At 40.2% G+C, this 25,965-nt stretch overlaps 1 protein-coding gene and 1 long non-coding RNA gene across 6 annotated transcripts in view; both read right to left on the bottom strand.

Annotated features, from left to right (window-relative positions):
* The window catches only part of AP3B1 (adaptor related protein complex 3 subunit beta 1), a 165,115-nt gene extending 150,381 nt beyond the window's left edge, over positions 1 to 14,734 (bottom strand). For 2 of the 5 annotated variants that reach the window (XM_080573443.1, XM_080573447.1), the window contains exon 1: positions 636 to 654. Coding sequence is in view for 3 of the 5 variants with exons in the window: in XM_080573444.1 (XP_080429570.1) it covers positions 14,490 to 14,620 (131 nt within the window). In the remaining 2 variants the exon portion in view is untranslated. Of the gene's footprint in view, positions 1 to 635; positions 716 to 14,489 lie in introns of those variants that run through there. The other 3 variants (XM_080573444.1, XM_080573445.1, XM_080573446.1) reach the window with 3 other exon arrangements.
* Positions 14,735 to 22,270: 7,536 nt separating this feature from the next.
* LOC308185415 lies at positions 22,271 to 24,223 on the bottom strand. Its single transcript, XR_013943353.1, has 3 exons — positions 23,803 to 24,223; positions 23,302 to 23,405; positions 22,271 to 23,208 (listed from the first exon to the last, which is right to left on the bottom strand). It is a non-coding gene; the product is annotated as an uncharacterized lncRNA (long non-coding RNA).
* Between the last annotated feature and the right edge of the window lie 1,742 nt (positions 24,224 to 25,965).

The raw sequence follows: 25,965 nt of genomic DNA, 5'->3' as shown, positions 1-25,965 counted from the left end.
ATCCTGTTGAAGTCAGTTTATTTTGTTTATAGTTGCCCTTCTCATCCAGTGCAAGTAGTAACATCCAGTGTACCATGGATGTTGATGTTATAAGTTGAATGAAAGAACGTTGACATGAAAAAATAGAAATATGTCAAAAAAATTCCCAAGAGAAAGTATGCAGACAATGATTTGACTTTGAAAATCAACTAGGAAAAAAAATTGAGGAAGTTACACAGGACAGGATTCAAGTACATGTTGAAAACTAGCTGACTGAAGCTGGGAATGACTAAAGCAGACAGCATTTACAGGATGAGTATGAGTTACTACTGCAACAAATAAAGATGACAAAAGGTAAATTTAAGACACGAAGACAAAAGAAAAGTACTTGATGAAATGTACTTAAAACTGCTTAAAGAATATTTTCTAACATATTTCAAATAAAAATATTTTCAAGTGTTAATAGGAAAGAAAATCAGAAATTAAAACATGAATACCTGCCAACATTGCTTTTCTAAGACCAAAGCAGCAGGGAAAAAAATAAAAAAGCAAGTTCTTGATGAATCCATTTGGAAATTAGTTTCTAAGTAACTGATGATTTGTTTTAAACTCTAACACAAATTGTAATCTGGGTTTAGCAAGCATTAGATACTTACAGAGTAAAATATTGTTCCATATATTCATAATCATCATCAGCAGCAAGCCGTTTTTCTTCTACACTTACATATGGTTTCAGTGTAACTTCGAGGTTTCCCCCTTTAAAAGCAGATTTAATAGTACAAGAAACCTCAATTATTTTACCCAGCACTGTAGAATTTTGTTCCATCCTTTAAAGTACAGTGTTTAAAAAAAGACCACTGCACTCAACCAAGCTTGCCTGCTGAGATTGAAGTCTACTCAGAAAAGAAAATCTTATAATCTTACTATGTAACAGGATACCCACTCCCTTGCTGTTTTAACTTCTAGAAACAAATATCCTATGTAGATTTCAAAGGTCACTTCCCTCCAAAAACAACTCTTATCAGCAGCCTCTTAACAAGAGTAAAGGCAAATACATTTCAGTCTTTCATAGTATAATTTATTGTACACGTCCACAATATTTTTATCTTCTGAATAGTAAGAAGACTCAAGGGAATTCTCCCCCCCTCCCCCCCCCCCAAAAAAAACAACTTCACAGTGTCATTCGTGTTTCTATACTCATTAATTCCTCTGAAGTGACAGTTCTTCAGCACACAACATTAGACAAATAATGCCTTTATCACTTATATGTCTACCTGCCTGAAACTCATGAAAGCACAGGAAACTGTCCCGCTACATCAATACTTTCGCCTCTCCCTGCTAAAACTTTGAGGGTGATTTTAGCCTACAGAGTTACATACACATTGCAGGTAACTGACATATAAACTCCATTACCTCATCAGCAAAATCAGGTTTAAAGTAGCCTAATCTGATAGTTATGGATGATACTTAACTATTCTCAGCAGGACAGTATTCATCCCAACAACAAGAGGTGCAAATAAAAAAATTTCATGGAAAATATACTGCCTGTGAGCACATTTTCCATCCTGACAGTAAGAAGGGGTGAAACTGCTTTCTCTCATTGTGCTTTTCCCCCAGTCAAGGAACAAAAAAACAGGAATCTTACCTGCCTGACAACTGCTGCATCGAAGAATGTAATGAGGTTTCCCATAGTTATAGTTAAACATCTCTACCTCTAGAGGTACCTCTACCTCTCTACATCCCCACTGTCCTAAGAAACTGCATAATATTAACACACTAATGATCTGGTATTCGGCTACCTTTGTAATCTTTACCACCACAAAGTTCTACTCCTCAATATAATGATTTGACCAGAGATTAAAAAAGAGTATGTTAAGTAGAAGATGATTTCTAATTTTCTTCTGAAGTTTTTACATTTTGTGACTGGCCTTTAAGATCATTTGTCTTCCCACCTCAAAGCACTGTTTTTTGTTTTGTCTTTATGTCTTCGCAACATTTTTGGATGTGACAAGACTATAAATATGAAAGGGTCTATGATAGATCTACAGGTTAGTACTAATCTTCTAGATGCTACTCTAAGAAAGAAAACAGAAAGTTCTTAATCTCTTTCATGATCACTTTATTCACTTATGTGTAAAAAAAAAAATCACCCCCATATGCCAAAATAAAAGCCCAGAAACCTAGAACTCAGCATTTGAGACAACATGCTGTTGAATCATATTAACAGCCTGGATCTTACGCCAGAAGCTGAGCAACAGAGCAGGATGTGGAACGCAGCTGTAAAGGAACCTGACCATTATTCTCCATTTCAATTAACCACCAACAGCAACTGAAGAACAACTAAAAAATAGGTCATGTTCTTGTCAGTGCACACTTGGTCACAAAAACTGGCCTCTTGCGTAGATCAAAACTTGGATCTCAGTTTCTGCTGAACAACTCTACCCATCTCTACCAAAACAAGCACAAAAAAATGCCAAAAAGGGTAGGTATACGTACATCGTTAAGGTTTAAATCAGCTATGACAGTGATAAATCTAGGCCTCTCCCTCTGTTTCTGTCTTCTTATAGGAAAAGCTCTAAGTGCAGTAATTATTTCATCTACAGCAAAATACTAAACCATGACCTGCTACAAATAACTTGCCACTGCACCTACTTATTCCAAACAATTACTATTAAGAGAACATTTAGTCACACTGTTAAGACATACTTTTATTGCATCTCCTGTTCTCTTTTAGTAACACCATAATAAAAAACACATACATTGTTATTAATTGCTGCATTTCTAACATACACAGTTACTGAAAGAAGTTACCCACAAACGTTAAGGTTTTCCTCATTAAAAAGCAGAAATTTCATAAATATCAAAACCAGCAACTGAAACCCAACTGGCAAGAAAAAAACACCAATGATTCTTCATCTACAAAAATCTTTACTCATTAAAATTTATCTGCCTGTGTTTTTATGAAATAATAATTTAATTATGATTCTCCATTCCATATGTATGCCCCAATAAGCTAGGATCTGTTTTAGCACCTCTGAATACAGGAAAAGAACTTTATTTAAAGAACTCATGGTCAGATACAGGCTCTTCATTTGCAATGAGAGCACTAGATTACTGCATAGGTAAGATACAAGAAATATCAAACAAATCCATAGCACGGAAGGAAGCAAACTTCACTATTTTTAATCCCACGGAACCACCTGTTACAGAATGAGAACAGAAGTTACAGATGTCCCATTTAAAAAGTTTTAACAACGCATTTTGTGTTTTAAGTTCTACAACTGCAACATACGTTCACCTACACATCAACCACATTGTTCTTACATTCAGTCTTCAGGAAACCTCAGTCTGGATTACGTATTTTCAACTACATTATACTGACTTTTTTGATTTTATTTTACCTGCAGCCTCATAACAAAATGTTCCAACATCAAGTTCAAAATGCTATAAATGTTACCAGGTTTGAAACACGAAATCCAGACTGACAGCACAAATTAACTGTCTTTGGCATTTCTGTAGTAATGAAGTCCGATGGAAGATTTCACACACACCAAAAATCAACTTTTTACAGTTTAGAGGAGCTGCAAAATCCTTAAAATAAATTGGCTTAATCTAGCTCAGACAATTGCATAAACTCTACAAAACTGAATTTAACACTTAAAGAGAAATGCAAATTTATTTTGGAGCTGTATAACATGGAAGCTAAAACAGCAGCAAACACATGTTGTGATTTGAGTTTATTTTGCTGTTGATTTGGATTCTTCCTCTAGCAGGAAATTAAGAAATTCACATTTCACTGTGAGCATTTTGTTCTATACCACAAACTGTTTGAATGACATCTTGTGGTGCTATTCAGTATTGCTATCTTCTTTCATTACAACACTATTTATATTTATCATTGTTAATTCATAACACCACCTTAGAATTCAACTATTATTTAAAGGTGGACAATTCATGTGTACTGTGGTTTAGAGAGAAGTGATGAGATCAGATGTCTCCTGTCTTCTTTTAATCCACAACTAACTTATTTTTCAATCTGAAAAGCAAGGATACTGCTCAAAAAGTGAACTTTGTAGTTTTAAAAAGCAGACAGAGATACAAGAAAAACAGAATAACTACAATATCTGAGAGACACAGAGAAGAACAAGACAGGTTATAGTTAAACCACCAAGAAAATTAACTCATTTAATGATTGCTGTGCCACCATTCTCAAAGCACTTGCAATCTGGACAGTTTTGGTACAGCCTCCTCCTTCTCAGTACGCGAACATACAGAAAAGCATGAAGTTAACACTGGATAAAGCATCTTTCCAGCTCACTTCTGTCAAACTATGCTGCTACCTGACCTATGCTTGAGCAACCTAGAGCATGAACATCTGAAAGGTGCTGCTGCCATGAACATCAATGTAAATAACCTACACTTTAAAATCTCTGCCCAGACAGCAGCTAATATGACAAAGTAGTTTGAAAGATCTTCTGGAGAGGACTATGATTTAATCTAAAGTTATCTGTTGACACTGCAGTAGTTAAAAGACCCTACTTCACACAGTCACAAGAAAGGTTGCTTCCTGTCGTCCTTTCAGACGATCAAGCAACACCACTGTGTACAACCTCTTCTGATAGTGCCAACACCCCCAACACCACAGTAGTTTCTGAAAGAGAAAAATCATCCTTTGTGGCACCTGACCTGTTGCCACTTAAACAGCTGTGTCCATTTACAGCCTGTCTTGAACAGACGAGTGGTCAGAATATGCAGACATCTGTAGATCACTTAGAAGTATTGACAGATATAAAGGGATTATAAGAGAAAGAGGAGCAGTACCAGAAAATTATGAGGCTTCCTTTAAAGATACCAAAAAGGTGGTGCTGTCACTGCCAGAATCTACAACAGTGTTAACATATTCATAGATATATGCTAACATTTCAGAAACACTGCTTAAGAGCATTAAAGTGTACTGCCATTTATCTTCTACCAGAATGCCAGAAATATTTAAGTGACAAAAGAATTCTGGTTTTCTCAAATTAAGAGAACTACTAGGAAGAAGAAGGGACCAGGCAAAGATAATCCTCAGAAAAGCAGAGCTAAGAAAATTGTGAATTTTTTTGCCAACCTTACATTGTAACATTACAAAAGACATTTTAATGCCATTCATAACGCAGATCGTAGCAACTGTCTACAACAAATATATGACATAAGCATAATAAATACGCAGCAGCCACAGTGAAGACCTTAAACTAACATCTTTCTGAAAAGATATGAAAGCTTCAAAAAAAATTTTATGACTGCATTACAGAGAATCACAGCAAATCAACAGTTCATCGCTTGCATCCTCATATGTGCCAAGTGCGTGGCAATAAGAAAACATTCACCGCGTCTCACTTTCCATCAGATCTAGCCAATTTCAGCTCGAGAAGTGCTCTGCCATACTATGCTCCTGTTCATATACTGCATTTAGATCCTGTTGTGGTACCAACTACATGGACCAGATTTTATCTTGTAGAGTCATCATTTCACCCAAACCATTCATCTTCGCTGGCTTGTACATCCTAGTGAAGCTGGCATACCACCATACGAGTGGGCAGAGTGCCATCTTAACAGATGGGGAAAGAAAGCAGACTTGCCAATGAGCTACAGTATGCATCAAGTTTGAATATTAGGGCTGGACTCTCCTCCAAGAATTTCATAAATGGCAGTCTATACAAGCTTTCCATGACTGGTTGAACAGGATATGCCAAGGCAAAACTAAATCAATTTAAGACTCCAAGAACATCTCTGGCAGCTGTTGAAAGCAAGTTTTTAGCTCTGATGAATTTGGAAAAGTCTTCTGCACAGAGAATTGGGGAATGAGTATCTTAATGAAATCACCACCTTAGATCAGCTCTCAGCAAAACAAGCTTGCAAATCTCAGCAGAAAAAAATGGGTTTGCAGTCCTGCCGAGTTTCCTGATGAATAGCTCCACAGAATGCTTAAGCCAGATCTGCAGGAAAAACTCTAATAAATTACAAATGTATTTTGCTTGGCAGGAATATAGTTTAAAGATGCAAATCAGTAAAGTTGAAAATGCTTGTTATAAATTTTGCCATCTGTTTCAATACTATACTTATCACTACCTGCTGATGTTACTCATACAGTTCACCTGAAAGTTTTTTACATTTGATTTAGATACAGCAACAAAAAATTCTGTCATTTAATTCTTATCATCTCCAAGAACAAAACATTACTATATTTTAATATTACAAGTAAATAACTTTCTTTTTTAAAAAGCGATTAATATAGATGAGAGTCCTCCATCTTCCTGGAATTAACAGTAATAGCTGCAGCCTAGCACATGCAACTAATGTGGATTCTATGTTACTTATTCTTTCTAGTTTTCCTTTAAAACTGAAAAGTGGTTAGACATTTCATGCCCCTACACGGAGCAATGGTAGGCAATGTAACCATAAAAACTGACCCCATTAACTTAAGCGATCTGCATAAAAATGCATCTGGATGAGAGAGGGGAGCAGTGGGTATTGTCTTCCTGGACTCCACGAAGAAATCTGACACTGTCCCCCATGAGATCCTCCTAGGGAAGCTGCTGAAGCATGGGCTGGATGAGCAGACAGTGTGGTGGATCAAAACCTGGTTGAACAGCTGGGCCTAGAGGGTAGTGCTCAGTGGTGCAAAGTCTGGTTGGAGGCCAGGAACGAGCAGCGTACCCCAGGGGTCAACACTGGGTCCAGTCCTGTTTAACATCTTCAGTAATGAGCTGGACAGTGGGGTAGAGTGCACCCTCAGTACATTTGTGGATGACACGAAACCAGGGGGAGTAGCTGATTCACCAGAAGGCTGTACTGCCATCCAGAGGGACCTCAACATGCCGGAGAGGTGGGCTGACAAGAATTCCATGAAGTTCAACAAGTGCAGAGGGCTGCCTTTGGGGAGGAACAACCCCAGGCACCAGGACAGGCTGAGGGCCACCCATCTGGAGAGCAGCTCTGCAGGAACAGACCTGTGGTTGCTGGTGAGCACCAAGCTGAACGTGAGCCAGAGATGTGCCCTTGCTGCTAAGGCGGCTGATGGTATTGGCTGCATTAGGCAAAGTATTGCCAGCAGGTCAAGAGAGGCGATCCCGCCCCTCTGCTCAGGGCTGGTGAGGCTGCACCTGAGTGCTGTGTCCAGTTCTGGGCCCCTGATATAAGACAGACCTGGACATACTGAAAGAGTCCAGAAGGCCACCAAGATGATCAAGGAATTGAAGCACCTCTCCTATAAGGTGAGGCTGAGAGAGCTGAGCCTGCTCAGCCTGGAGAAGAGGAGGTTCAGGGAGGGTCTTGCTCATGTATGCAAATACCCGAAGGGGTGGGTGCAAGGAGGATGGAACCAGGGTCTTTTCAGTGATGTCCAGTGACAGGACAAGAGGCAACGGGCACAAACCAGAATCACACAATGGGCAGGGTTGGAAGGGGCCTCTGAAGATCATCTGGTCCAAACCCCCTGCCAAGCAGGATCACCTACAGCACATGGCACAGGATGGTATCCAGGCAGGTTTTGAACATCTCCAGAGAAGGAGACTCCACAGCCTCTCTGGGCAACCTGTGCCAGTGCTCTGTCACTCTCACAGCACAGAAGTGCCCTCTCATATTCAGCCAGAACCTCCTGTGCTTCAGTTTGTGCCCGTTGCCTCTTGTCCTGTCGCTGGGCACAATTGAAAAGAGACTGGCTCCATCCTCTCAACACCCTCCCCTCAGATATTTATACACATTGATGAGGTCTCCCCTCAGCCTTCTCTTTTCCGGGCTAAACAGGCCCAGCTCTCTCAGCCTGTCCTCGTACGACAGGTGCTCCAGTCCTTTCATCATCTTCTTAGCCCTCCTCTGGACTCGCTCCAGTAGCTCCACGTCCCTCTCGCACTGGGGATCCCAGAACTGGACACAATACTCCAGGTGTGGCCTCACCAGGGCTGAGTAGAGGGGGAGGATCACCTCCCTTGACCTGCTGGCAACACTCTTCCGAATGCAGCCCAGGATACTGTTGGCCTTCGTGGCCACAAGGGCACATTGCTGACTCATGGTCAGCCTGCTGTCCACCAGGACTCCCAGGTCTCTCTCTGCAGAGCTGCTCTCCAGCAGGCCAGCCTCCAGCCTGTACTGGTGCTTGGGGTTATTCCTCCCTAAGTGCAGGACCCTGCACTTGCCCTTGTTGAACTTCATGAGGTTCCTCTCCGTCCTACCCTCCAGCCTGTCGAGGTCCCTCTGAAAGGCAGCACAGCCCTCTGGGGTATCAGCCACTCCTCCGAGCTTTGTGTGGTCAGAAAACTTGCTGAGGGTGCACTCTGTCCCTTCATCCAGTTCATTGATGAATAAGGTGAATAACACTGGACCCAGTACTGACCCCTGGGGGACACTGCTGGCTACAGGCCTCCAACTAGGTTCTGCACCTCGAAGCACAACCCCTCTAAGCTCTGTCATCCAGTCAATTGCCAGTCCAACTCACCATCCACTCATCTACGCCACACCTCCTGAGCTTACCTATGAGGATGTTGTGGGAGACAGTGTCAAAAGCCTTGCTGAAGTCAAGGTAGACACAGCCACTGCTCTCCCCAATCTACCCAGCCAATCATTCCATCGTGAAAGGCTCTCAGATTGATTAAGAACGATTTCCCCTCGGGGAATGCATGCTGACTACTCCTGATCACCTTCTTTTCCTCCACATGATTAGAGATGACCTCCAGGATGAGCTGTTCCATCACCTGTCCAGGGATGGAGGCGAGGCTGACTGGCCTGTAGTTTCCTGAGTCCTCCTTCTTGTCCTTTTTGAAGACTGGCGTGACATTGGCTTTCTTCCAGACCTCAGGCACCTCCCCTGTTCTCCACAACCTTTCAAAGATGTTGGAGAGTAGCCTAGCAACAGCATCAGCAAGCCCTCTCAGCACCCGTGGGTGCACTCCATCGGGTCCCATGGATTTGTGGATGTCAAGTTTGTTTAAATCATCTCTGACTCCATCCTCTTCAACCAAGGGAATGTCCTCCTTTCTCCAGACTTCCTCTCTTGTCTCCAGGGCCCAAGATTCCTGAGGGCTGACCTTAGCAGTAAAAATTGAAGCAAAAAAGACATTCAGCAACTCTACCTTCTATATCCTTTGTCACCAGGGCATCCTCCCCATTCAGCAGCAAGCCAACATTTTCCCGTCTTCCTTTTTCTACTGATGTATTTGAAGAAGCCCTTCTTGTTGTCCTTGACATTCCTTGTCAGAACACAGGAGGTTCTCCCTGAACACCAGGTAGCATTTCTGTGCTGTGAAGGTGACAAAGCACTGGCAGAGGTGGCCCAGACAGTTGTGGAGCCACCCTCTTTGCAGTTACTCAGAAGACAACAGGACATGGTCCTGGGCAACCTGCTATGTGTGTCCCTGCTTGAGCAAGGGTTGGACCAGATGGCCTCCAGAGGTTCTTTCCATCCTTAATCATTCTGTGAAACTCTCTCTCCATGCTACAGATATAATTTTGACAGTCTTCCACTTAGAAAGTTCTTACTTCATTGCTTCCACTAATCCAGGGCATGGAAAAAACAGCCTGTGGTCCACAGATTGGATTCAGCTTGTCTATATTGTTTACCTCTCAGCAATTTCCTCCTCCTACTGAACAGCCCTGTTCTGGGCAAAGACGTGACTGCAGAACATTTCCATTATTCTAGTGGCCCACAACCTGATGCTTTTTCTTTCTAAGAAACGCAGAACATATGAATGTAAGCACATCTGGAGCACTTATAGAGACCTGTGCCTGAAACACAACCTGTTCACAGACAGATTACCTACCAGGACACATGAATAAATTCCAAAAATGTAATTATACAAGCTCTGTAAAGGGAATAACATACATGTTAGTTCATATGATCAATACAGGGGAAGGAGAGATGAAAGAAATAGCCATCTCTAGTCACGCTATGGGACCTGTTCAGCACAAAAAGATTCTAAGTTTAGACTGACTCATCTCAGGTACATAAAATCTTTTAACTATTCGGTTACTGAGATATTCAAAAGAATGAGCACAAAGACGACAATTCCACCATCAGCACACAGACCCATTTCTTATTTATTTTTAATGATCTAAGTAACCAAAAGGTTGGTCTTGTGTTTTTTGTTGTTGTTTGGTCAGTTGTTTTTTGTTGTTCTTTTGCCTTTTTTTTTTTTTTTAAGCAACACATAAATATAACATCCTGTTTGGTATGTACTGTCTCTTTAGTTAGGTTTCAATACTCTGAGTAATGACTAGCCCCAGCCTGATATTTGTTGTGAGACTTCTCATTCAAGAAGTTTCCATTTAGCCATAACCATCAGGAAAACAGTTCCTTATGTACATACTATACTTAATCACAGAATCACAGAATCATCTAGGATGGAAGAGACCTCTAAGATCACCGAGTCCAACCTCTGTCCTAACACTAACAAGTCCTACACTAAACCATATCACTAAGGGCTACATCTAAACGTCTTTTAAAGATCTCCAGGGATGGTGACTCAACCACCTCCCTGGGCAGCCCATTCCAATCCCTAACAACCCTTTCGGTAAAGAAGTACTTCCTAACATCCAACCTAAACCTCCCCTGGCGCAACTTTAGCCCATTCCCCCTCGTCCTGTCACCAGGCACATGGGAGAATAGACCAACCCCCACCTCGCTACAGCCTCCTTTAAGGTAACTGTAGAGAGCGATGAGGTCTCCCCTGAGCCTCCTCTTCTCCAGGCTGAACAATCCCAGCTCCCTCAGCCGCTCCTCGTAAGACTTGTTCTCCTGACCCCTCACCAGCTTCGTTGCCCTTCTCTGGACTCTCTCGAGCACCTCCATGTCCTCCTTGTAGCGAGGGGCCCAAAACTGAACACAGTACTCGAGGTGCAGCCTCACCAGAGCCGAGTACAGGGGGACAATCACCTCCCTAGACCTGCTGGCCACACTGCTTCTTATACAAGCCAGGATGCCGTTGGCCTTCTTGACCACCCGAGCACACTGCTGGCTCATATTCAGCTGACTATCAACCAGTACTCCCAGGTCCTTCTCTGCCAGGCAGCTTTCCCCTCATCCAGATCATCGATAAAGATATTAAAGAGGACCGGCCCCAGCACTGAGCCCTGGGGGACTCCACTAGTAACCGGCCTCCAACTGGATTTGGCTCCATTCACCACAACTCTCTGGGCCCGGCCATCCAGCCAGTTTTTAACCCAACAAAGCGTACGCCAGTCCAAGCCCCGAGCAGCCAGTTTCTTGAGGAGAATGTTGTGGGAAACGGTGTCAAAAGCCTTACTGAAGTCAAGGTAGACCACGTCCACAGCCTTTCCCTCATCCACCAAGCGTGTCACTTGGTCACAGAAGGAGATCAGGTTCGTCAAGCAGGACCTACCTTTCATAAACCCATGCTGACTGGGCCTGATCGCCTGCTTGCCCTGCAAGTGCCGCGTGATGACCCTCAAGATAATCTGCTCCATGAGCTTCCCTGGCACTGAGGTCAAACTGACAGGCCTATAGTTCCCCGCGTCCACCCTCCAACCCTTCTTGTAGATGGGCGTCACGTTTGCTAGCCGCCAGTCGACTGGGACCTCCCCTGATAGCCAGGACTGCCGAAATAATGATAATCTTTATAACAGAGTTTAGCAAAAAAATACATCTTTCCTCACTTTTTTGTCCTGAACATTTACGTGGTTACCTGAATGATGCAAACAAGAGTTTTGTTTTGACAACCTTTTTTTTTTTCATTGCACTGGATACATACAATGTATTAAATAGTGAGAAACATATTTGCACATGGCACATGCAACCTCTTGCTACTTGGCTGTGGCAAGGTAACTATTTCAATGAACTATTTCATCCTTACTAATCTTCCCACTGTCAAACCTTCCACTTACTCAGATTCAAGATGTCTTCACAATAGAACTTTCAAGGCCCTGAAATATTTTCAATGTTGACACTGTGTCCCAATCAAACCACAGCACTAGCATTTTGAGAAAACACTACATTTGTTATATGAAGATTCTATTCGCAATTAAAAACTAATGAACAAATCCTAGAATTGCTAAAATTTAAAAAGTCAGCTTTAGCAGAAGAGTGAAAAACGTGGGCATTTGACACCAAAGTATGCTCAGAACTTTTATGTGGTAAGTACTTCAGCTATGCACTTCTACTGAACAGACAAAAAGACGACATTTAGGACAAATAGTTTATATTAGGTCAACTTCAGACTTCAGATTTAAGACTACTGATATTCATTCGTGCATCTTTGAGAAACTTGTCATACACCCTTCTATACTCTGTAAGACTAAAGACAGCACAACCCTATAAACAACTTGTTTTTTTCAGAAGCATTATACTTTAGCTTGCTTTCACTTCAAGACAAATACATGAAGACAGAAAACAAAAAAGCCTATATTCTTTGTTGGTTTTAAGTGTTTATGATAGTCTCGACAGTAACACTCTAACCATGTGACATTGTTCAGATTAATTTGCAACAGGCAAATTTGGGTCTCTGGTCAAACAGTTATTCTAGGGACAGCCGTACATTACATGCCCCTCTGTCTAACGACAATTTCTCCTTCCCCAGCAACCAAGAAGCTCACAAAGTACTGAAACACCACGGTACGGAACATAGGCACATCTAAGATCAAATACAGCAGTGTTGAGTGCCAGCCAAGAGAGAGCAGCAAACGTGAAGAGCCCCAAGAGTAACTTGATTTTCACTAGAGGAATATCCTACTACTTCTATCCTTGAAAATGCAAGACACAGACACACATCTTGCACTCCTCTGTGCACACACTAGAGAGGGTCCAGATCTGACCAGTTTAAAGAACACGAACCAAGAAGACACCATGTCTTCAACACGGGCTACAGGCACTGTCCTGAGAAGGTTTCCATTTCAGCTCGAGGTGTAAGAAATTTTGTTTGCTTCTCAGTAAGGAGTTTGGGGCCTATTAGGAGAGCTTTCCTGCAGTGTCCATTTCTCAAAATCTCTTACACAGATTAGGATTTTACCACATAGTTTCAAATCAGGGCAAACTTCCTGTTTTAACAAGGACTTGTTTGTCAGCTGCAAAGACCACTGAGATCAAAATCAGCTTTCTCCTCAAGCCCCTTCTTCAGGGATCTTCTCTCCCCTCCTTTAAGTAAAGAAGCAAGCCTGGAACACAAATTAAAAAGGCACACACACATATCACAAGCTACTCAGCTACTCTGGTTCTTCCATATTCAGAAAGTCATACACGAACACGTACACACAAAGCCTCAGGACCCCAGAGCTGTATTTCTGCAACCATTGGACAGCCTCAGGTAGAATTACTTACTTTGGTTCCCACAGCTGCGGAAACATTGACAAATATACTTAGCCTGCAAAACAGTCTGAAATCTAGGATGAAATGAGTTTATATATAGAATTACAGCCACGATCAAGGATCAGGGGTACTCTTCTCTGCAGAAAAGTGGAAGAAGAACGATGGTTAAAAAATAAAGCACAAAGTTGTTTCCACAGAAAGGAACAACAAAAGCAGGGTGCAAGCAACATAAGTCAGATACAAACACAAGTCATTAGGGCATCCATGCTAGATCATTGAAAGTTTTAATTGGAACAGAATGAAAAAGCAAAAGATGTAGAGGAATCGCAGACGAAGAGAAGTATGACTTGTATGGAAAACTGAGGAGGCCTATCAGCTGCTGTCTCAAGGAGACAAGCATGAGAATCACAGCAGCTTCGCCTTGTTGTGATTTACTTCAGTGTGGCATAAAAATAAACACATCAGTCGAGGTTTCTAAGCACGGATGCTCTCTTTGCGCAGAACAATCAAACTAAAGAACAGATGATTGATTTCCTAATGTACACGAGACCTTAGTTTATGGTCCTTTTTACTGGTCGCTCTAGGAATAGATTTCCGATTTGCTGTAGGATACCATTCCAGCTTGGCAAGCCTCTTGATCCTTCCCAGAGGCATTTTTTGTCGCTTCAGGTCACTTTTCCTTTAAGGAGCTAAAGGTTTGCGGTGTCGGTGCACTTTAGACTGTTTCCTTTCTTTTTCTTTTTTTTTCTCCTTCCCCCTGCCTATTTCCTCATTTTGACTTCTGACCAAGAGCCGGACCGTGTTAGCTCCCTCCCATTTCACACCAGCCACCTCGTCACGGCCAACCACGTCCGCAGCTCCCACAGACAAACTTCCGAGCGCTTCTTAAGACCCACGGGAAGGCAAAACGAAACTTGCGCCAACGCGGCTGGCTAGCAAAACTGATAAAAAGCTTTTTTATGGAAAAAAAAAAAAATCAAACCCCCCCCCCCCCCAAAAAAAAAAAAAAAAGCTCCACAGCCCCGGGCACACGCCAAACGCCGCCACACGAACTTCCCCGCGGCGCGACGAGGCGCTGAGGCCCGCTCCCCTCCCCTCCCTCAGCCCCATCCCCTCCCCGCCGCCCGAGCCCGGCCCGGAAACGCGGCCCGGGGAGGCCCGGCCGCCCCTCACCGCCCGACCCCGCTGCCGGTCCCGCCCCCGTCCCCTTCCTTACTTCTTGGTGTCGCTGCTGAAGAGCCCGAAGGCCGCGGGCACCGAAGGGGCCGTGGTGGGCGCCGCCTCCTGAGCCAGCTCGGGCGCCGCCTCGCCGGCCTGCTCGCCGTAGCTGTGCCCGTTACCGGACATGTCGCCGCTCGCTGCCCGCTCCGACAAACTTACCGGCACGGCACGGCACGGCACGGCACACACCCCCCGCCAAGCACCGGGCACGGGGCGGGAGGGCCACGTGACGGGGGGGGGGGGGGAGGACGGGACTCGGTCCGCCCCGCCCCGCCCCGCCCCGCCCCGCCGCCCGGAGGTGCCGTCGCCGCGGCAACGCGGCCCGGCCGTGAGGCGGCTGTTGTAACGGCCGGGCTGACCGGCCCCTGCCGTGCCTGGGCGGGAAGGAAAGTTAGAAGATGTCCAAGCACAAAAAAATCTCCAACATTGTCCAAACACTCCAAAAAAAAAAAAAAATCCAAAAGGTGTCCAAACACAAACCTTAAGCACGCCGCTGCCCGGCCCCCTGGCCTCTGCTGGGCACAGGCCGTTTTATTTTTGTGTAGCCAGAATACTAACGTGGCCCCTACACGTAGCAAAAGCAACTCTTGTTGCGTGTAGTAACCAATATTATAAATTAACCAGCTCGGTACTAATTAGTCATACACACTGACTGCGCTGCAAGTCTGCTCCAGGTTGCTAAATATTCAACAAGTTAAAAGTTAAGTCCTATCAATTCCACCACTAGAAAGGAGGAAAGAAAAGAGAAACAGTCCCAGGGTATCTCATCTGACAGCAAGGTGGCTCCAGTCCCAGCGTTAACAACACTTGCCGTTCCAGGAGCGATGACGCAGCCTACATTCACAGCAGCAACTTACATATACGAGCCCATGGAACATAAAAGGATGACTAGAAGTCATACGAGAAAAGTTTCTCTTAATTTCTTTTTACAGTCTTATTTTACTATATACATCCTACACGCACAATTTCTTTTTACAGTCTTATTTTACTATATACATCCTACACACACCAAAGTATCCTGTCTTCTTCCACACCTCCTACTGTTTGAGGAATAATTTGTGCTCATTAAAATGCCCTTCTATCCATCTATCTAAATTATGTTAGCGGAGTCCAGCCTCTTCATCCTGAGAACAAACTCGTTTCCAAAAGTTTACAGTTCACAATCAATACCTTTTATCTTACAGAGGGGAAAAAATGGTTTGTCATAATATTTTTCTGAGGCAGCTCTTCAAGTTTCTTGTCTTTCACCAACTTGTACATTTCTGTTTGAAACTGGGTTAGTGCCAAGCAAATAAACTTGACAGGAGGTGTTACCAATACGTTATCTATTAAAAGAGTGGGACAGAGATAAGGTCAGTTGATCACTTCAGTTGCCTTCTGTGGATGCCAACATTTCAGCTTCCTTTCAGGGTCTCTAATAGCCTTCTTCTTTGTAGTACAGTCTCTTGAAAGTCAAGGCTTAAAGAATTAAAGGCCACTGTTGGCTCCCAGTCACAATGCAAATGTTCTTGACCGTCACCAATATGCCTGTTGGTTCTTCAGATTTACAATTTTTCATACTATCCCTTCCAATTGCTCACAGGAACAGCCACGCCAGTTTTCTTTCCCTGCAGATGCAGATATCGCGTTATAATTACCACAAACTCTCACGGCACCTGTTGATACTCTTTCAGTGACGTGACTTGAGGCAGACATCTCTCGATCTTACAAAGTCAGGTGAAATCCTAGGACCTGACTTTTAAAGGATCAAAAACCAGAGTAGGCTCTCAGAGGCAGATGCCAGTAGGCATCTGGCAAGACCAGATGTAAAAAGGACAGTTATTCATCTCCTAAAAGTTTAAGATGCTGATTCTCTGAATTTGTACCAGCAGCGTTTTGAAATCATCTCAATTTTTCAATTTTTCAAACCATGCATTACTTTCACAGTGTAACAGTGAGAGCACTTGAACTTTGGTCCCATACGTGGTTATGCATACATGAAAGGGGCCCTGGCTTACATCTTTTATTTGCATGTAAGGCACATGCAGGGTAGGAAAAGGTAACCTATATCAGGCCAAGTCCATAGTTTTTAAGGTAGATCTATTCTTGTTCCTTTGAAGACTGACTCTGCTGGTTCTCTGAAGTAAGAGACTTTAAACTGTTTTGCTTCTTTGCATAAAGCTGTAAAATATGTGTATTTATTGATAATGATAAGGAACACCTTAAGTAGAACAAACTAATTCTCCTCTTTATACTACATATGACACATAAAAAGAAAGATTAGAGGAAGGATTAACACTCAAAAAAAAGAGAGAATAGTAAGTTTATAGATTGTTTCATTTTGGGGAGTACAAACACATGGAAAAGGACACAAACAGGCTACTGAGGTGGGTGATCATGGGACTGTGATACAAAAAAGTGGAACAGATAGTAGCAGTGCAGCAGAAACTGAGAACAGAAAACAAATATTATATGGAGATTTCTTAAGTACATTTAAATAGTCATATAAGGAGGGCTGGATACAAGCTCTCGTTGTCAGTTCTTGCTATCTAGTTCTAGCCTGAAATACACCACACCACTTCCTTGAATAGCCTTCTACTTGCTATATTAACTCTTCACGATCACCCTGCAGGAGCAATGTATTTGCCCATTGAATTTACACCTGTACAAAATTATTTTAAGAATACTGGATTATGAAACACAAAATACCACCGAATCTAAATTCTCCATTTACATTCATTGATTACAGAATTCTACTTCAGGTTTTTACACAGCATTAAAAAAAAAAAAAAAAGTCATAAGATTTAAAACAGGAACCATAATGGGATTTTGCTTCTTATTTTTCATTCATCATGTTTCTTTCTGAAATCATTTCACCATCATGATTCATTTCTATATTTCTATATGACCATCTTCACAATTACTACACATAACACCTGGTAAAATGAATTGTTTCTTAGTCTTCCATTCATAGATGTAAACAGCTATGTAATATGTTATGTTTGGACACAGCTTTTAAAAATGATTGCACTGAGCAATAAGTTCCCAGGTTCTGTGGAAGGGAAGATGAATTTATACGGATAAATAAATATTCTTTTTCATCAAAACTTACATGTATATATGTGTATTTTATATATATACATACACATTTTATGGGAAAAAAATCTTCAACTTATTCAACACAATTAACTTTGTTCAGCTTTCTGAACCATTTACAGAAGATATCTTTTGGTGGTTTTTACCAAGTTAATTAAGTCCATTTGTGTTTTCAGTTGTACTGTGTTGCCGTATGCTTACTTGATGCCCTCTAGTGGATCATAGTACTAGTACTCTATTTGCCATAACAACGAATTCAGGAGATGCATTATTAAGGAAGTTCATTTTTAATGGAGTTCAAGCCCTATGTAACAGAAACTTTATGATAATAAATGCTTTGCTCATATTTTCTATATTGCTTATAGTTTCTGATATACCTAAAATGAGCTGTTATTCCAGATCCCACACACATCTATGAGTTTTTTGACTTTAAGTTATTTTTTACTAAATGTAAGAGATGAAAGATAAGTAATGATATGATACAAACTTCTGTATATTAAGCCTTTTTATTCTGTAATGATTTTGAAATCTGATTTATAGTCAGTTAGTTTAAAATTAAACACCAAGAACTCATTCCTGAACTTGGAATACTAATTTGTCTTTACAATGCATTTTCAGTCTGTGACCTGAACTGAGATGCAAGTATTCCTGATTAATTCAAGCAAACTCTTATGCAGGTGAGAAAATTAATGGCTCTGAAAAAACCTTTGGTCTGCCTCTCTCCAATTAAATGTAGCTTTGGGACAAGCTAACAAATAAAAGCAAACCACGGTTCTTTAAAAATATCTGTTCCCTATAGCTATTATTCACAGGGGTTGCTTACATATGCACTGTTGAAACCAGCAGACCCCAAATTCTCTTTTGTTCCTACAGTTCTTCTGTAAACTCTTAGATTACACAATATTTGCCATCCAGCTTCATCACTTAATATTCCTTCAAATGTTTACAAAGATTTTGGTTAACACTGATGAGTAGGAAAAATGTAATAGGTAAAAAAAAAAAAAAAAAACATGGAAGAGAAACTATTAGAAAAAGTAAACAATTCTTCAATTATAGTCATTGATTTTCCAGTTTTTCTTCTGCTTTTCTTAATCTAAACAAACATAGGGTCTAACTAAGTTAGAAGAAAATATTTTATATTACTCTTTTAAGTAATGCAGCTTAGATAAATTTTTAAAACCTTGTACATATTTATACTGTAACATATTGGGCTGGATAAAGCTACTGGGCTGAGATGATTAGCTCCAGACTTCATTAAGGGTTTGCCTTCGTGGACAGATTAAAACACAGCTTTTCTTGCCTTTATTAATATTTCACACTTTGCTAGTTAAAGTTCATAAGCTAGCAAAATTGTTGGGAGACTTTTTTTAAGCTAGTTTGGAATAAAGGCTTTAAGAAGAAGGTACATGTAACGTTTAATGATAATACGTCTCCTTTCTTTATTGTACAGTCTACTAGCCATAATCTAAAAACTCCACCAAGTTAGGCTGCCCTTGAAATATATACCTTGACCATTGGAAATAGATCTTACTGTATCCTGAATTTTTAAAAGAAAATCAAGCTGCACTTAAAAGTATTTTAGACTTCTCATTTCCTGTGGACCTGGACATCATCTACTTTTTACCTTCAAACTGGAGTTTGTGCTAGAGTAGCTAATAATCATATTTGTTTGTCTGCTTTCTACTATTACTGCAAGTGAGTTGCATGACAGAAATAAAATGCCAAATATTCACAGAAGGAATGGCACGATAATTAGAACTTCCTGGAGTGTATCTGTATCATCCACTCAGCACAGAGAATATACATTCGTCCTCAATAACTTTTATTCAGTTCTTGAGTTTTGAATTCAGCCTACCATTAAGTAAACAGCAATTACAACACACACAACAATAGAAAGCAAAATTGGACAATTTTGAGCCCCTTGCCCATAAGCAGGAGAAGGCTGGATGTAAACACACTGCAACTTCCTCGCCACGGGATCAACTGTACATCAGTACTGGTATAGATTGCAGCAGTATGGGAACAGGTCTGACCAATTTCTGATAGCTGGAGCACAATGTCCTTCAAACACACCAACTTCTGCCGCATTCAGCATGCATCCTGTCCCATAGGATGAGAAAATAATAAAAATTTTAAAAAGTCCCTATCCAAGGAGATCCAACTTCTTCTCTAGCATTTTTGGGCAATTTGAGGACACAAACTAATCAGACTGTAATAGAATCTGACCCATAAAGTAAAAAATAAAATATAGAGTGAAGACTGGAATTAAATAATAGAGGAAAGGAAAAAGTTTTGTTTAGTAATAAGAAGGAGCAGAATGAGAAATGAAGGCTCAGATCGCAGTGATCAAAGAAGATAAAATTCTTATTACGGAGTGTGATAAAATTTGGGGAAGAAACATAAGAGAGTCTTTTAATGGAGGAATAACAAAGAGAGAACAGAAAAGCCTGATGCCAAGAAATGTTTACTCCTTGCATATCCCTAAGGGTTAAAACCCTTGTATTACTTATCCCACTGGATTTTTATTTTTTTTTTTAATGTATGATAATTTATAAATGGTTTCTGGAAAGAACATAATGAGCTGGCTGAGAACCAGGTCTGTAAGCAATTGCTACACTCAAGTGCACTTGTATATGAAAGGGGTGAAAAGGCCAATAAATTATTTTCCTGGCAGATCAGGAATGAGGAAGTTGAAAGATTTATCTTGGAAATAACACTGGATACACAGAATGTAATTTCAGACAAGAAAAGAAAAGCAGACTTTTTTTTTTTTTTTTGTCACAGCCTCCCCTTGCAGTCATGTAAGAACAGTGACCATTCATAACTTGAAACTCCAAGGCCATGGAAACTTTTGTTCAGGTTGAACAATCTCTCTGGCTTGTCTTGGAATGAGATAAGGTTCACAACTGAAATGTGGATTTTAATAGTTGCCGTGGGATATTGTTGACGCCAGAAGTTTTCATTAGTCAAAGAACAAGACAAATTCAAGGAGGAAAAGGTTATTAAATACAAAGATAACATATCTGGCTCAGGAAGTTCCTGAACCACACATCTATTGCAGACTAGTATCGTTATATATTCCTTGTTCTGACGCCCCTCCATAAGACTCTGGTACTTAACCTACTTACTTATTCTACGTTACGTACTCTAAATATAAGTATTTGGACCTTTATAGGTACAACTGTTCTTATGCGGTGCATTTTAGTTTGCTATTGCAGCTATGTAATTTTGTGGGTGCCTCACTATCCTGTAATACTGTTCAGCAGCTGAAAAATGAAATACTGAAAGTGACGAATCAAGTTTGTACAAATTACACAGAAGTGCTCAGTAGAGCACAAACAGTCCGTACACCATTATTGGGACTTTCAACACAAGTAATGAAAGGATTTAGCACATATACCATCAAATGGTTCAACTCCTACCAAAGATTTGTAGTCTGTTGGAATAGGAGTGCTATATGCTACCTTTCTGTTACTCAGTTTCTTCTTCTAAGAAATTGGATTGCACCATTCTACCATATCTGTAGTCAAAGAATACCACATATAAGGCAAATCAAGCTACACATCCCATACTATTCACAAAAGCTGAAACATCAGTGCATCTTCTTGCTTTATTTCAAAGAAAAACAGAATCTTCCTTTGTTTTCAGTCTTATTTATCCCCTCAGGCCTTGTTTGCTGTATTGCCTTTGAAGTTGTGAAAGAAAATATGTGTTCACTCCTGCCAAACCACCATGAACAGTCTTTAAAAATTCTATGTGTTTATATGTCATCCTTGTGGGTACCTTCCAACTCGGATATTCTATGATGCTATGTCATTAAAGACTTTCTTTAAAAGGTAATTAAGATGTTATATCAAGAATGACCCATCTGTTCTCCTCTCAGGGACAGAAACTTCCAGCTTGCTGGTTGTCTAGCCCTTCAGTTGTAACACTTCAGTGATGCATAGTTACTAGGTACAGATCTCCACAAAGGAATTCAATCCTTCTTCTCATCACTCCAGTCAAGCAACCAATACGACTTACACAAAAAGTCTATTTTCTCTGTAGTTGAAGCTACAAGATGATTATGTTGAAGAGGAAGATCTTATTTCACCTTTTATACCTCTTTTTTTTTTTCCATGACTGAACTCAAAAGAGAAAAGCTACATTGCAAAAGTTCATTGGAAATTAATTACTGTATTTGGAGATAAGAGTGTTACCCAAAAAAGTATCAGACACACAGCTAGCAACTAGCAGAGGACCTAGCTATCACGTATTTCCTTTCAAACCATGATAAAGTGTTTAAAGATTTGACGAATTGTTATGCAAACCTTCTGACACCATTTGCATCTGATTTTTTTTTTTTTTTTCTGGCCTTTGATGTCTACATTTCTTCCTTCTTTTTACCATTAATGACTGCTTCATGAAATGCTATTGAAGGAAAACAGCTGTGTCTCTATTACCTTCTTCTACTTGGTCTTCCTCAGGGAAAAATAGCTGGTTTTTACTGGCCTGAGTTGTTACCCAATAATTAAGGTTCTTCATGCTTATTTCTATTAGAAGAAGAAATTGATGGGATAAGCAAAGTCAAAATAATGGACAATGTTGTACAAAAGGAGCAGCTCTATAGGGACACAGAGGGAGTGTTAGCTACTCTGAAAATGCAAAAGTAAGCATGCAGCATAGATGAACCTGGCGCAGTCATCCGGTCACTGGGCGGAGGTGAGTGGGATGAGGAACGCAGTTGGGCCAACAGGGAATACCACACCTACACAGCGGCCAGTGTGGTCTGCATCTGGTTCTCCTCAGCAGAGCTGTGTGCACTGGGCTTTGCTACTGGAGCAGAAGATAATACAGAGCACTGGAGAACAGTACCTCACCCATGCACAAGTTCACTTAACTGTGGGGTTGGGAGAGCGGGGAAGAAGACAAAAGCACCAGAGATTTCATCTGTGGTTTCAAACAGCCTTCTTTCTTCCCTGAGAAAATATTTTTTGCTGCAGATTTGTACATAATGTCTTATTCCCTGAAAACAGAGACAAGGACCAAACAGCACTTCCTTCTGCACAGTTTCCTAGCCACTAGTACAGCAAATCTGAGGCCCTGTTAGTCCTCTTTCTATAATCATCAAACCACAGAATGGTTGATGTTGGGAGGGATGTTTTGGAGATAGTCTAAGCCCTCAGGTTTCCATTCATACTTGTTTCTTGTTATGGCTGATGGCTTTCCGCCTCTTATCTGCATTTTACCAATCTAGTTGCTTAAGTGGTTGATTTTCATAAAAGATGAGGACCTACAGAATTTTCAGCAAAAATGAATGTAATCAGAATTAGCACCTCTAAAAGCAGGTTACTTTTACCCAAGAATTTGTTAATGAATGAAAATGCCTAAATTCAGGCACTGTCATTTTAAGGGATAGGTTTAGAAACAGTAGAACAGAGTACACCAGCGAAACTCTTTTAACTGAAGAACTTTCACCATTCCTGAAACAGAAGTAGGTTTGACCATTAAGCTCCATAGAAACTTAACAGTTTGGCTTGCCTGAAGGATGTCAATTCTTTCCTTCCTCTGTTGTACTTCGGACATTCATAAGTACTGTTCTTAATTTCTTTCTGTACACGGCTTGCTCTTTTTTAGTCTCTCTGATTGTCGTTCAACCTCTATGACAGAAATGAAGAGAAAATTCTATGTTGAACACTGAGAATGTCTGGGGGAGCTCTCAAATGTATTATATATTTTTGGCCTACTCTTACATTTCTTTGAAGAAAGGAGAAAGGAGACGACCTCTCATTCTGACCCACTATGGCTTTTCTTGTAATTGAGACTGTGACATGGAAGTAGAATGTGAAAATGTCCTCTGCAGCAGTAAGTGAAAAAATAGTATAGAAGTTGCATGAAACAGTAAATGGGAAGTCAGAAGAAAAATTACCTAGAAAACATGCTTTTAGAAGAAGAGTTGAAAGAATATAACATAAAAAAATCATTCCATTCTCTGCACAACACAAAGGTTAAAGACACCAAATCTGATTCTCTAAAGATTTTGATATTGTTTGTTCAATTCCGCCTGCATCAAGTAAATTCAAATTCTAAGCCTCCAAACAGAAAATTAAGCTTTACATTCACCAGGTGCTTTTTTTTTTTTTTTCCCTTTTTTTACACTTAAATTTACTTCAAGATTTTTGACATAAACTTAGCTTTGATATCTGATTTAACTAAGTTACATTAAAAATCTTTTTTTTTGGAATTTCTTTTACCTGGACTGACTTCCTGGCCTTGTTTCAGCTGCCCCGCATCCAGATGGAGGTGCCTGATGCTGAGGACAGGTCTGCACCAGTGCCCCCTGATGCCCTTCTCCTGGCTGGGGCTGTGGGACAACGCTGGCTGCCTGGCTGGCCCACGGGAGCCCCTGCTGCTTCTAGCCTGCTTTATGCTTGTGTTTATAAATCCACAGGCAGAAAAGCACCGTGCACAGATTTACATTTGTCTTGCAAAATAAAGAGCTGTATAATTCACTTGTATCAGTGTGGAAGGGAAACTACATATATACATATACACAAAATTATGTATATATATAAAATAAAAATATTTTGACATAAACTTAGTTTTGACATCTGATATATATATTATATATAGTTAATATATTGCATTAAATATATTAATACAAATATTGTATACAAAATAAAATATAATTTTTATTATAGAAATACATACATCCACATAAAAACAAACATTAAGTATATTAATTTATTTATTTATTTATTTATTTATTTATAGAACGATAAATGAATATCAGCCTTTCCAGTGGCAGTTCCAGCCTCAGGCACAAGAGGTAGATGTTTTCACAAGAAACTTTGAACAGATACTCAACATTACTGAACAACTCACCTTTATCTTCAAAGTGAGAAATTATTGTCAGTTGTTCATTTCATTTTCTATGTTATAGGTAGTCATATATTTACAAAAAAAAAAAAAAAGATTAATTGTAAATATGTAATCTGGAGAAAGGAGATAACAATGAGTTAACATAATGGACTACAGTGGTTTACTTAGGCATCTTAGGACTTCAGAGGGGATGAAGGGTCTTGTTAATATTGTGTTCTCCAGACAAAAACTTTGAACTTTGTATGCACTTATGAGAACAGAGTACAAATGGTACCGTTAATTTTGCTGGCATATGTCATTGGCTTTTACCTGACCTGCACTGAATCTAATGATTTTCTACATGTTTTGGGACTGGTTTGTAAGTTACTTCTTGCTCTCTGCAAGCTAAACAATTAATGATCAAGAGTCAAGAGGATGGTAAATCGTACCCTTGAACACTATTCAGTTTTAGGCAGTGTTATATTTACATTATGTACATAATATTTTTCTTCAGTAAGAAGTCATAGGGAATAAATGCTTAAGTCTATTAAAAAAACTATATATATATTTTTTTTTAATTGCAAGAATTTTTCCATTCCTATATATCATGGAGAAAATGCAAGACATCACCAATACTTATTTTTCACAGGGATCCCCACACATACACACATTCCCTGGTTAACTGACACCTAGCAGAAGGATTATCAATGAATTTTTTTTAAGGGGAATATGAAAGATTTTTGTATTAATGTAACATGAGGATTGTTTTACATACAGACCTAAGTCAGATGATTACATTCAGTATCAATTTAAATATTCCCTATATTTTAATCTTCCAACAGTTACATAAACATGATTTTTTAAAAGGCAGCAGTATAAATTTTAAATGTAGATATACTATTTCAGATATCTGTGTTATATAGACTCACAGTATCCAATGTAAAAAGCTGATCTATTTGTTTCTACAATCTCAGGAGCAATTGGCTAACAGTCTGAGATGGTAAATATGGTGGATTCTGGCTTTGCATGTATGTTCATTAGTTCATCCATTAACTTTAGTGCAGTTATTTATGTGAGTGAGGACTGCTTGCACAAATGAAAGCTTCAGAAGGAGAAATTACTTTATCGTATGTTGTGGCCTGGAAAGCTTTTGCAGGAACTGTAGTCAATGACAGACTTCACATTTTTTTTATCTAAAGGTTATATTTGTGTTGCCAATAAGAAAGTTATTTTATAGAAGATAATATTTACTTCAAAGGAGTCTGAAATTTTAAGTAATTACTTGCCATTAATCTTCTGAAATCCTGTGAAAATATTCCTCTGTTCTGCTTCATTTATGTGATGAACCTAACTTTCCTGTGTAGTAGCCTTCCAATACTGACAGCATCAGGATATGCAGTTATTTTATGATACTCCTCAGTCACTGCGAAAACTGGCAGATTCCTGTATCCACTGTACACTGTATTTTCCTCAAATGTCTTGGTACGGAATTGTATCCATTCAATTCTACTCATAGGTTTGATGCTTTAAGTACATAACCCCTGCCACAGAGATGA

Source organism: Anser brachyrhynchus, assembly GCF_964034855.1.
Source record: "Anser brachyrhynchus genome assembly, chromosome: Z".
Lineage (NCBI taxonomy): Eukaryota > Metazoa > Chordata > Aves > Anseriformes > Anatidae > Anser > Anser brachyrhynchus.
This window is presented reverse-complemented; position numbering and strand designations above follow the sequence as displayed.